The sequence below is a fragment of the Microtus oregoni genome, unplaced genomic scaffold, assembly GCF_018167655.1.
Source record: "Microtus oregoni isolate MIOR12 unplaced genomic scaffold, Mior012 000005F_ref0000423, whole genome shotgun sequence".
Classification (NCBI taxonomy): Eukaryota; Metazoa; Chordata; class Mammalia; order Rodentia; family Cricetidae; genus Microtus; species Microtus oregoni.
The window spans coordinates 9,174,931-9,188,422 of record NW_024543064.1 but is presented as its reverse complement, the minus strand read 5'-3'; the positions used below and the strand labels follow the sequence as shown (position 1 = coordinate 9,188,422).

At 47.2% G+C, this 13,492-nt stretch overlaps 1 protein-coding gene across 6 annotated transcripts in view; it reads right to left on the bottom strand.

Moving 5' to 3' along the window:
• Positions 1–13,492, bottom strand: part of LOC121447808 (vacuolar protein sorting-associated protein 13D) — a 227,914-nt gene that overhangs the window by 39,364 nt on the left and 175,058 nt on the right. For all 6 annotated transcript variants that reach the window (XM_041651068.1, XM_041651069.1, XM_041651071.1 and 3 more), the window contains 2 exons: positions 7,461–7,593; positions 4,189–4,384 (listed from right to left, as the gene is read on the bottom strand). In XM_041651068.1, coding sequence (XP_041507002.1) covers positions 4,189–4,384; positions 7,461–7,593 — 329 coding nt within the window. The remainder of the gene's footprint in view (positions 1–4,188; positions 4,385–7,460; positions 7,594–13,492) is intronic.

Below are 13,492 nucleotides of genomic sequence, written 5' to 3'. Positions count from 1 at the left end.
CTCCTGGGCTTTGCTAAATGGGTTTAAATATTTCAAGTTCTGCCAACTCCCATTTCTCCTGCCTTTTGGGGTCTGGACTAAAAAGGTGAAGAAATATTTTGGAGGAAACCCCAGGGCCTGGCTTCATAAATCTCTGCCTGCTACTTTCCCAGCATGCTGTGCTGCTCAGAGTCGGAAACACACAGAGAAGTGGGCCCAGGCATGCAGTGCCACCTTCACCCATTGATACCCCCTTCCCACCCCCAATTAGAACCATGCATTCAGGCAGAGAACCAGACAAACACAAGGCTGGCTGCCCTGCTAGGCCTGGTTTGCTCAGAGGGTGGCAGTTGCTCTCCCGTGGCACCAATGGCACCACAGGCATCTGTGCCATTTTTACAAACTTTACTTGAGAACAGATGAATGTGGCCCACTCTGCACAGACTAAAAGACGCACCCTGAGCCAGCAGAACACTGCCTTGGAAAAAGCTTCCTGTTTCAGTTCCAAACCACACATACTTGTAGAGTTAACAAATGCGGGGGGAGGGGGGTTACTGGTCTACAACATGGATGCAGGGGCCAGAGGCACTGCTGTCCTCCGCCCTCTTCTCCCCTCCCCCATTGCCTTCCTGAGGACTGTTTGACTGCATGGGAACATGGGAAGAAAGTTAGGTGGCTGTCTTTTTGGAATGCCCAAGAAGGAGAGGAACTTGGAAATATTTTAATCTGAAAGGACATAAGGAGGGGGGTTCCCTATAAATAAAGCCATGCTCAAATAAACATGAGAAGAAGCCAGTGTTTCCTGTAAAGCTACTATGCCGATGGATTACTGGAAAGAGCACTCGTTCACAGTTTTATGACTTACTTCACTATCATCTGCTCAAAAGTTGGGTCATTTAAAACATAGATGGCTGAGATCTAAGCCTTCAATGGGATGAAATATGGCAAAGGAAGCAGAGAGTCTCTTCCAAGTGCAGACTCAGAGGTAGAACTCTTGGACTCTTGGGTTCTGTTCCTGGCGAGCTCCCTGGGCTCAGGTCAGTCTTCGGTCAGAATCTCACTTTTAATCCCTTCAAATCATTTGTTAGTCCCTGTTGTCTAAACAGTGGGGAAAAACCCTGAGTAACACCCCTGGATCCTGTTCAACCAACTGGGATGGCTGGATGGATGTACCTCACTTCCAAGAAGCCGGGGTGATTTATCCCTTGGGTAGCGTCAGGATGTTCAAGAGACCCCAGTGTTATCGGAGCAAAGCCCAGAGAGGAGGACACGTTTCTCCACCTGCAGGGAGCTCTGAGCATGACCCGAAGATAACATTGCCCATCTTCATTATAGCTCTTCATGACTTCTATATTAAAAATAACCCTGGTTGGGCTTCACATCCTTGGGAGGCAGACTTAATAGACAGGTATATCTAATCTCTTATTTATAGACTGAAAATGCTGAGGCATGGGCAGGCTAGAGATCGAACCAGTGAGTCAAGGTTGGGACTCTGCCCTGCTGTTTTCTGGGTCAAGTGCTCTGTTCTCGCGAACACATGGCTTCTCATTAATAACCTGAACCTAGACAAACATGCAGAGGGAACCCAGTGTTAGGCCTACTGCTCACCCTTCAGAAGACCCTGCTCCACCTTTGCAGTACAGTAGAGGGCATCGTGATGGATCTGCTGGCCTGTGTGCATGGTTGCTGTGGTTTTCCCAGCCACCAGCCCTGCCTGTGGGAGCTGAGAGGACAGACTCAAGCAGGTAACTCCTCCTCTGAGTGGCCCATGCCCAAAGGCCCTTCACTTAGTTCTGTGGCTTGTTTCTAAGAGAGTTAGTGCCCAAGCAGGGCCCTCTACAGCAGAGGCTGGGCTGGGGTCAGGGGATGGGCTGCCTGAATCTGGCTTTACCATTTCGAGCCAGCTGCGTGGCTGTGGATAACCACAAGGCTTTCTGAACTGTCTATAAGTAAAGCTCAAAGATGAGTGGGGCTGGCCAGATGGAGGCCTCTAGGCAACGCTGGAGCTCTATAAGAAACTCTGTCTGCTTGGACTGTTCCGCCAGGCTCCTCTTTGGGGACTTCCTCTTCCCTAATCAATCCTTACTTGCACTTCAAGGCTTCATCTCTAGAAGAAAAGTGTGCCCTGACTCCGCAGACCTCTGGACCATTTCCCGGCCTGCACTTCTACTGATCAGACCCATCACTACACTATCTTTGCATCACTTTCGGGTCATCTAGCATCATTCTGTAAATCATCATTTACATGGTAGTTTGTGTCTGCTGCCCTGATTAATCCTGAGTGGTCTGAGGCTAGGGGCAGTCTTATTCCCTGCTGTATTTTCAGCCTAGAGTTCACAGGAAATTTTCCATCAACATTTACTGACTGGAAATGAATGAGTGAATCACAGAAAGCAGATGGCACCAAGTCAAACTTTCTGTGAAGTGCTGGGTAACTGGGAAAAATGACAAGACCAGCTCTATTCCTACAGCACCATGGTGCCACGATGTGTACTCCGAGAGAGAATACAAAACCTCCCGAGGCTTGCAAACCAGTGCTGTGCAGTCTTAACTTTTGCAGCATAGAAACCATCTTTCTGTTTGTTTGTTTTTTGAGACAGGGTTTCTCTGTGTAGCCCTGGCTGTACAAGACAGGGCTCAAACTCAGAGATCTGCCTGCCTCTGCCTCCCGAGAGCTGGGATTAACCATCTTTAAAGATTTCAGTGTTTAATCATGTGTAAATGTGGGGAGAAAATGTCTGTGCATATGTTACGGCTCATAGAGTCCAGAGAATACACCCTGGAGCTGGACTTGCAGGCGGCAGTGAGCTGCACAACACGAATGCTGGGACTGAACTTGGGTCCTCTCAAAGAGCAGTGCATGGCTCCTAACCACTGAGTCACCTTTCCAGCACCTCAAGAAAAAATTTTTTTGAGCAAACAAACCAATCTCTTGATGTTTTAGGGTTTTAATAAATAATATTTTTTTGAGATGTTTGGGTTCTTTAGTTGTATTTTCACTTTATGCTGGAAGAGACTTCTTGGGCTTTGGGTAGAAATAAAGAACTAGCTGGAAACACTCTGTACTGCCTGCCTGTCCTCACTACTGTATGCATGCCTCAAAAGAGACGCCAGGGCTGGTTTAGCTTTGTACCTGAGAACAGAATGCAGCTTCAGGTGTCAGCTAAACTCCACAGCCCTCAACACTTACCCCACACCACCCCCACCAACAGCCACTTCCAGATGTATCATATCACAAGTTCTGGTCTATAATCACAAGCACTTTCCCTACTGAGACAACACGGCACTGTTGCAGCTCCCTGGTGACAGACTAGGGCATTCCTTTTAGTTGGGGTTGACTTCACTTTAAATCTTTCGGAAGGAGCAACAGGTGTGGGCACAGCCCAGCTTCTGAAAAGATGCAGTGCTTTACCTGGGGAACATCAACTATCTGAGCTGCAGTGAATAGTGGAGCCCACTGGGAACAGCACCCTCCTTGCCTCTCTGGAGAAGGGAAGCTAAAACAGACCATTAACCAAACAGCTAAGTTAAAGTGCTGAGTTCTGTGGGATTTGGCACTACAAGGGCCATCTCTGATTTCTAGTCCTAGTTGGTGTCAAGACAAGACAATATACCACAGCAGAACCACCAACTTGTGGGAGTGTGGAAAGCTAAGAGAATACCCCTCGTGATGAACTGCAACAGCATGTGCTCTAGAATTACGCTGGGTCTAACAGCAAAGACCACTAGCCTTCAGCAAGCTGATGGGCATGAGAGGCACAATTAGCTTGGGGAAACGTCTAACATTGTAATCCTAGTTTTGACCTCTCTGATGAAAGACCCAGACACTGTCTTCTCTTATCTATACCCAATCTAGTATCATGCATGTATGGAAAACCACTTGCCACTTTTTCTGTAGGTGGGTGGAATGAGGGCAGGATTCATGCAGCCCAGACTGGCCTTGAACTTGCTATGGTCTTGAACTCCTGGTTCTTCTGCCTTCACCTCCCCAGGGCTGGGGTTACAGTCACATGCTATCCTTTCTTCGTGCCTTGAGGTGCCTCCTTTTCACATACTTTTACTGCACATGTCAGACATTTCTGCTACATGTACTGAAGTTAAACAACATATAACTAATGCAGACAGCATATCATTAAACACATCACTATGGATTAGAGGAGCCTCAGACCTGGGCTCAAAAGTAGAGATCCATTCTCGCCATGAACTGACCTGGGACCACTGAGTGTGGCTGTGTCTCTCACTGCCTGGGCTGTTTCAGATGCAAAATCCAGGGCCCCTGCCACTGGCTTGGTCACAGTGCCCACCAGTCCCTTGCCAAGACCAGATATGAAGCCGCTGACACCTCCTTCTGTCTTCACACCCTCCACTGTTGAAGTGATGACGCTGGTCAATCCACCAATGATACCTAGCAGAAAATAAAACAAAAACAAAGGTTTCTGTGACCCGGTCAAGGACAAAACCAAAACCTTTTCAAACCCACTCCCAGTTCATGACTCTGGAATAATAAAGGCAATATGTTGATCTCTGGACAGGTCAAAGTCAAGGGACCCTAAACAAATGTTTAGGAAGTCCAGAATCAGAGGATGTTGTACTAGGCTGTGAGTTAGAAGGAACATGTGCCCTGGATAATTAAAACAAAACCAAACCTTGGACTAGGGCTGTATTAAGAGTTTGGAGGGTAGAGTGCCTGCCTTGTGAACAGAGCCAGTGTTCAGTGTCACTGGAGAGAGAGAACCAGAAATGCAAGGTCATTTGAATTTAGCTACATAATAAGTTCAAGGTCAGCCTTGAAGAAATGAGATTCTGCCTCAAAAAAGTAAATCATTCGTCAATCAATTAAGGGAAAAAAAGGCTGGAAAGTTAGTGGTGGCCTTTTTTTGTTTCCTATTCCAATTCTTAGGCAGCATATAGGCAATAATGAAAGAGAAGATACAGACAAAGGGGTGAAGCAATAGAAGACTGGAAAATAGGGTCCTTGGGAAAGGTTTGAGATCCTTTGAAATATAAGGCAGAAGGCTAGCTAACTACGTGTTTCAGTTTTCCCTGGATACTGTGAGAACAGCCAGTACCACCAAATGTTTGACATGGCTTCTATAATACTGCATGTTTTGCTGAGACCATTAGAGCAAATGATGAGGAATGCATTAAGGCACCCCAAATAATTCATTAAGGCTGCCAAGGCTAACCAGGACCCTGGGGTTTGTGTCAAGATTAAAAGACCAATCAAAGTGAAAAAGGCATGCAAACATTATAAAAGCTGACAGCAATGGTTGATGCAGGCCCAGAAGCGGCCACAAGTTGGCAAAGGCTAACGAGGTCACAGGCATTGCAGGGAAGAGGCAGGCCCTGTCCAGTGAGCATTTCCAGGACTTGGGCCAGGGACACTCACAGGATGTTTACCCTCTGACAGTTGGGGTGTGAGGAAGCTCTCTGCACTCTTCAGCTCTAGTGAGACAAATTGGGAAAGGAAACTGGTTGGGTGAGAAAGTACTAAGAATTCACAGCATTTCTTTGGATTCGGGGTCCTGTTGCTCCAGTGAAGCAACATCCCTACCCTAAGCTTTGAACAGCAGTCCTGGCCGGACAGCCAGGACTTAAGGACAGACTTCAATGGATCCGAGTCACGCAAGACTCCAGGTTTTATTCATTTATTGAGAGGGAGACCACATGCACGTGTGGTTTGTGTGCGCACGTGTGCACACGCACACACGCACACACACACACACACACACACACACACACACTGAAGCACATACGAGAAGTCAGAAGACAATTTGCAGGACTTAGTTCTCTCCTTCCGCCATGTGGGGCCTGGCTATTGAATGCAGGTCATCAGGTGCTGAGCCATCAGATCTGCCCTAGGACTCCAGCTTTCAACCCAGACTGGATGGATTCTGGTCTTATCATGGGAGCCTTTTCCTCCTAAAGGAGATATTGCCCAGAGCTCAGAGTGTCCTCTTGGATGAGGCAGCACTGGTTCTAGTCTCAGACTGGCCTAACTGGTTCCTGGAAGGGCTATGTATAGCATTGGGACAATCCTTGATTGGAGGTGACTTTGCCACTGTGAAAAAATCACCCAGCTTCTTAGGACACGGTTGTGTTCATCCAAAAAACAAGGTCAGTCACCTCTCTCTGAAGAAAGAATAGCAATTAGATACTTATAACAGTTACTGCATTATCATTGTAGTTAATAAAGATGATTAAATCTTTAGTCCTGAATGATTATTCCAAACTTCACTTTAAAAGTCTATAAACAGATTAATTTATCCCAACTTTACATCCAGCCTGATGCTTTGGGAGTTGCCCGCCATCTTTATAGCCCCAGCAAAGCAAAGATATCTTCCAAAGCTCCCACTACAATAAACACTGTATCCTAAGCATAGGATTGGTCATGCTTACACCATTATAAAATATTATCTCCCCTTGTTTCAAATGCAGACAGTTGGGACTGATAAATCTGGGGGGGATAGTCATGGTATCCATGATTTCTAGGATCTAATCAAACCTGCCAGCCATTGCTGAGCAAGTACTATGGGCCAGGGGACTCTGGATGGCCCCTCTGCTTCCTTGACACTCAGTCCATCTGACAGCAAGCTACACACCACTGGCCATAAGGCCAATGAAGACTGCCACAGGTACTTGCAAGACTATGAGCAGGAAGTATCTAGAGAAGATATGGGGACAGTACTTGGATCTGTGAAGCTGAAGGACCAAGTGGTTGAGGAACACTGGTGGACAAGTTGACTTTTGGTCAATAACTGGTGGCTAAGAGATGACTGCCATCACCTGCTTTGCAATTACATGACTTTATAATCTGTGTCTTCCAGATGCAGAGACACCAAGCCCATATGCCCAGCAGCCACCTGTATATATTAGTTTCTTTGGAAGGGACAAGTGGCAAGCATGAGGCAGTCATGTGTATGAGTGTGTTCATGCATGCTGAGGTCAGAGGTCAATCTCAGGTGTCATTCTTCAGGTGTCACCCACTTGTGGTTGTTGGTGGAGAATGTGTCCTTTCACTTGACTGGCTGGCTGTCAAGCCCCATGGATCTACCACATTTAGCTTTTGTCGTGGATGCTGGAGACTAAACTCAGGCCTTGGTGCTTGCCTGCCATGCCAGCACTTCTACTGGGCTGTCTCCTCGCCCCCTGAAAGTAGTCTTAAAGCAGCAGGTTCAGAATCTAAGAGGAGATGGCAGGATCATACTTGATGCCCTCGGAAATGGAAACTGGAGAACCAAGAGGAAGTGCGATGTGCACAGCAACCTGAAGAGGGACGAGGACTTCAGGGAAAGGGTGGGTGAGGGGCTAGCAGGCTCACCAAGACACCTCACCAGGACTACATGGCTAGTGGGCTCACCAAGATACCTGACCAGGACTACGTTGTTGCCAGCTTTCTTTTCCCCTTGCACCAAGATGTGTATATAAAGGTGCTTGTGGTAGAAGAGACATTCTTCTCTAGCCCGCCTACAATGACTTACCATGAGCCAGGCCATGGATGCCGGCGACGAGGTGTTCTCCACTAGTGGCTGCATGGTACCTGATGTACTCTCTCTCAGACTGGTGCCGATTGTCCATTGTCTTCCCCAGGCCATCTGATAGCGTCCCTGCAAACTGGAACAAATTAAAAACAAAGAGGAGTTTTAAAGCCTCAGCATTATTTTTCTATTAAATCAATCCCTTCCCTCACTCTTAGCTAGGCGTCAGTGAATTGTGATTACACAGAGACTAGCTGCTGAATTACACACACTGTCTCAACCAGCAGGGTGGCTCTCACAGGGAAACAACAATTCCCTCAAAGCATTTACACACCAGTTCCACAATACAACCCAACCTCCAAAAGAGTTTTACACACAAAATATTCTAAACTCTGAAAGTTTGTGAGTGCTGATAAAGCACTACGAGTGGAAATTCCACGCCATGCCCATCTGAAGGACTGCAGTCAGATGCTGATACACCAAAACCACGAAAACAGTCACCTGCGAGGTGCGTATAAAATCCAGGTGAATTTCTCGTCTAAACCTTGTCTCCTCCCCAGGAAATCTCACATGTAAACAGTCTTGAAGCTGGAAAATCCAGCTTAAAGACTTATAGGCCTAAGAGTTTCAGGTAAGAGCTACTTTATGAGAACCCCTGAAAATGTATTGAAGAGTTAAAGGTACGGAAGCTGGAAAGATGGCTTATCGGATTGAAGCACTTGAAGAACAAGCACAGGGACCTGAGTTCAAATCCCTATGGCCCATGTAAAAAGCCATTACTGTTGTACAGATGCCTGGAACTCCATGGCTGTGGCAGTTGTTAGAAAGGTTAACAGCAGCCTTGAACTCATGACTTCAAGTGAAAATCCATCTTCTCCCATAAATCACAGGATCTTATCTACCCTGGCATACTTTGGCCAGAGATAGCAGGGTTGCTGGGGCTTGCTGGCCACCAGTCTATCCCTGGGCTTAATGAGGGGCCTGTCTCAGAAATGAGGTAGGAGTTGATGGAGCAAGACATTTCCTCTGGCCTGTGTGTACACGCACAGGCACACACTTGTGTACATGCACCAGAGACACGCTCACACACATACAATTTTTTTTAAAAAAAAAAATTAAGTTAAAGGTTTATACAAAATGGCCAGGGGTAGGGGGAGAGGAAGTGAGGGTTGGAATCCTTTCATATTAAGGACACAGCCCTTTGTGCTAAGAACCAGATGGCTTCAAGGCAGAAAACAGGCCAGATTATTGCTCTAGGGTTTCGTACAGAAATCTCTGGAGAGGTGGGGAAAGGTACGGCTTGGTAGAATGCTCACCAGCACGCACTGAGCACAGGGTTCAATGGGGAAGAGAAAAGGTGAGATGAAGCTCCTTTAAGTTACACCTTTGTTCACTCATTCGGCAGTCACCAAGTGCCCATCAGGGCACCGAGCCCCATTTATCAAAGGAAGAAAAGCAGGTGGGTGAAAAGACGAACAGCAGGCTCGAACCCATGACTTCGAGTGCAAGCCCATCATCCCCCCACAAACCGGAAGATTTTATTTACTCTGGCAGACTTTACCCAGAGAAGTTGTCTCATCCATCAAAGCTGGATAAAAAGAACATAAACCCCTGTTTTGTCACCAGACAATTTGAAAAGGTTTAGCCTGACAGTTAATAAACAGCAGGTACTTATCCTCACCATTCAGGCATACAACAGGAAGGGTATCAAATATATAATTAACCTTCTCAGGAAGGATCTACCAAAACAACTGGTTTAAGTGCCAATAACCCAGGACTCACCTCTTAGAAAACTCACAGGAATATTATTTAGATATTTAGCCCAATGAGGAGATTATAGGTCAATCTCCTGGAGGACCCAGGAGACTAGGCAGGCATCTGAGGGCCAACTTCATTCTGAATTGATGGGGGTGGGGCGAGGAAGGAAGACTTCTGGGTGTGGTTAACACAGATCCGATCTGTCCTGAAAGTCATCAGTGGAGGCTTCTTGACATGAGTGCCAGGTGAGTTCCGGACTCTGGGATGAAGTAGCAAGTGCTTCCTGGCGCCAGTTATGGGAAAGCTCCTCCCACCTCCTTATCCGCACCCCCATGCTGATGTGGTCTAGGGCATCATTGGCACACCCTCCTGAAATCTGACCCCCATCACAGTTTGCTTTTCAGCCCCACCTTCTCCATCACTCTACAGTTAGTTACAGAAATAAAGTTAGTGGAAGTTAACCTGATGACTTCCTTTAGAACAACGAGAGGAACCTTGGGAGGTTGAAAAGCCAATACTGTGGATCGTGAAGGACAAACTTTGTCCTTAGAGAGCCATCACGGGACAGAAGGCCAGGAACGTGCACATTGGCCTGAGTCAGAGAGCAGGCCCCCTTGGGCATTGTGGGAGCTTTATGCTCTGAGCCTCCATTTACACTAGGGCGAGGCAATGGTACTTACTTCACCATGTACCTGGCAAGATCAGCAGTTGAAACATGGGGCCTGGTGTCCAGCTAGCATTCCCACTGTTAGTAGGCTGCTAGTCTAAGAAGAATCATCACCCTTTCAAAGGTTTAGAACTGTGGCCAGCCACACTAGCATTAACTTTAACATCCATACTTCACAGCAGATAAACACAAGTCTCCAAACCAAGTTTTCAGAGTGGGACCACCTATAAAGTTAGAGTGCTCCGTGGATGGTGTCCAAAACCTTTCAGCTCTAACTTCAAGTAATCTCCACAGCGTATGTCATTACAAGGCACTGAATCTGGCCCAGCATGGACTCCGCTGGGAAGATAAACACTGGCCTTGGAGACTGTGATGCAGCCACGGGTCTCACTGCAATGACAGAAGTGACCTAAAAGCATTGGTCAGTACTGCAGATCTGGAGTGTTAACCCTCAGGCTGTGCCAAAGTACCAGAGGCGGTAAGATGACAGTTGTGTTGGCGTCTGCAGGGCAGGATGCACTAAGGCACTGAGACCACCTTCAGCATCCTGCCCAGCTAGAGAAAAGTAAGCACCGAGAAGAATGTGTGAGTGGAGGCCACTTTACCTTTTGTGATAAACAGTTGACAAGAATGAATATAAAAGTCAACTTTTCTTCCTGAGAGAATATGGGACATCATTGAGGAAAATGTCCAGCATGACCCTGTCTCTTCCAAAGCCCCTCCATTAAACCAGTTAGATACTTGAGGCTCAGAAGGGAGCCCATGGCAAAGCTATCACTGACACCTGGCTCTGCTACAGCTGCCTTGCATCCAGCACCAACAGGCTCCTAGGGATTCTCTGTATGAAGCCCATGCTAATCCCCAAGAGAAGGTCCACATCTCAAGGAAAGATCACTCTCCATCCCAAATGCCAGATTCTTCCAGATGCCTATCCAATGCTTCACTTTTTATTTGTTTTGTTTCTGAGACAGGGTCTCTCTATGTAGTCCTCCTGCCTCAGACTATAGGCATGTAACACTATACCTGGCTAGGAGTCTGACTTTTCTTATTAAAGATGTCTATACCTAAGTCAATTTACTAGTCTCACTTTCCTGCTATAAGACCTGTAGGTGCAGGTGGTGGTGGCGGCACATGCTTTTAATCCCAGCACTCAGGAGACAGAGGCAGGTGGATCTCTGAGTTCAAGGACAGCCTGGTTTACAGAGTAAGTTCCAGGATAGCCAGGGCTACACAGAGAAAGCCTGTCTCAAACAAACAAACCCTATTCATGCAAGCCATCTAGACTTGCTGTTTGTCACTTCTGAGTTGAAAGCATAAAGAGACAGTTACGGGCTACTGTTAGGAAGATCTGCCCTCCTGAAAAGCAGCCTTTCAGTTTGGTTTTGATACGGCCCTGTTGTAGCCAGTGTACTGCTCTAGAACTCCAATTCCTCCTACCTCTATTCTCAAATACTGGGATTAGAGGTTACATGGAACCTTGTCCAGCAGAAAGTAGCTTTGAGAATAGAAAAAATATAGATAATAAAGTCTGTGACCTGAGAAGACCTGTGCCAATGGGAGGCTGACCAGCTCTTACCAATAGAGACACTTTACACAGAAGAAAGCAAAACCAGACAGGCAACAGGCACAGCAATCAAGACTGTGTCCCATCACCTTGGGGACAATCACATGGCCATCTTTAAATCCACTTCTTATTCCCATCCAAGTGGGCTGATAAAATACACCACTGTCTCTCCTTCAGACAGAAGGCTGACATACAGGCTGTCAGGAGGATGGGATTCTAGGATCATTCCTCTCTGTGTCCACAGCCTTGTACTTGTTATGGTTGGGAAACATGCCCTCATTATGCCCTCAGCTTTGAAGGAGGCCGTCAGCAGGGTGGAGACACTCACAAGAACTACAGTAAGTGCTGGAGTGATCTGCCTGGCCCAAGCGCAGTCCTTGTCTCACTGTCTTGATATAAATCAGTGCCGGAGTCTAGCACCCAGAGTATTCAGAGATGACTCTCGGAGGTTCTTGGGGAAAGGATAAGTCTTCAGGTCATGAGCAACTTCAGCTTGGCTGTGTGGCTAGTCTAACAGGCAGCGGTCCAACATAGTGAGAGCCACTGGGGCCATCTGGAGGCAGTCAGAAGTGGGTTCTGTCTCCTGCCCAGAGGTGTTTGTGTGTTTGTGGTGTCACAGAAAGACAATCACACTGGAGTTCAAATTGCTGCTGTGACACACAATAGCAGAGGGACCGTGGACAGCAGCTTCAATCTTAGCTCCAAAATATTCATTACAACTATTACTTTCGAGGACTCAGTGAGGCTGGACAACGTGGCACACAGCACTGACCACAGCAGAGATACATAAGGGACACTGAGTAAGACAGTGCTGAGTGGCCTCGACCTCTGTAAAATAGGAATAAACACATTCTACAGGGCTGTTGTGGCTTGACAGAGGATCCTCTAGTGTGACACATGCTCTCTACAGAGGGACCTAACAGCTCCAGAGCAGTCTGCACCAATGGGCAAGCTACTGGGACCCAGGAGGTCATCTGGTAAGGCACCACTCCGGTGGTAATAATGAAAACCTCCACAGCAGAGAAGACTTAAGAGTTAAGTCAATCTAGCTCATTTAAAAAAAAAAAGTTCAAGCCTACGAAAACACTTAAAGCTTCAAGTGAACGTCAGCCTAGCTAAGGTGCCAAGAACAGAGTGTCCTTCAGGAACCTGCTCACGCACTTACAGTGGGCTCCCCTTCTGCTGCTGAAGGAAGCGTCAGCACTCGTCACACTTGTGCGTTTTTAAGTTCTATAAAGCAGTGTTTTCAGCACAGGGTAAAAAAACCCTCAGAAGTCTTCAAGATGCCCATTCTCCTGAACTGCTAACATCAATCCTCCAAAACAATCCTGCCATCCATACGCACGGAGACACTACAAGCTAGCCTGGATTTGCGTGGGGGCCTGGCACTGAACTGCTGACTTCAGAAATTTAAGAAGACGGTGGAATGGCATGAGGGAGAAAATTCACACTGTGTCCCTCAGTTCTGTCTTGTCCGTTTCCCTGACTCTTCCGTGATACTCAGCAAGCATGGGTGCCAAAGGTATTTGGCTGGTGTAACAGGAGCCTAAGCTTCAGTTTCTCCCTGTTCTCTGAGGCTCTACTTTCACAGTTATTTACCTAATGGAAAGTTCCTCCTTAAGAGCCTTACAAACCACTAGTGACAGTATCTTCCTTGTCACCTGTATTTCACAGGAAAAAAAGATAGAAGTAACAGGAGGCTGTGGCATGGGGGAGAGGTCTACTCTTCATCCAAGGACAAGGCTGGACAGCTGCAGCATGACCAGCAGAGCTCCAAGTCCCCTAGGCAATGCCAAGGACACACAATCAGAAAGGCCATCCACATGCTGTGCGGCAAGCAGGCGGGGGCTCTGTGTGGTGCTGGAGGTCAGCATGCAGGAACAGAGCAGTGGCATGTGCCTGTCACTAACAGCCCATTACAGTGCGAGTCACCAACTCGTCTGGACCTCAGTTTATCCATCTGCAAGTTCCTACTCCAGAGAGTTCCTTTGAGGGGCTGCAGAAGTAATTAAAGAAGAATGCTGGGCCCAGGGTCTGCCCATCAGT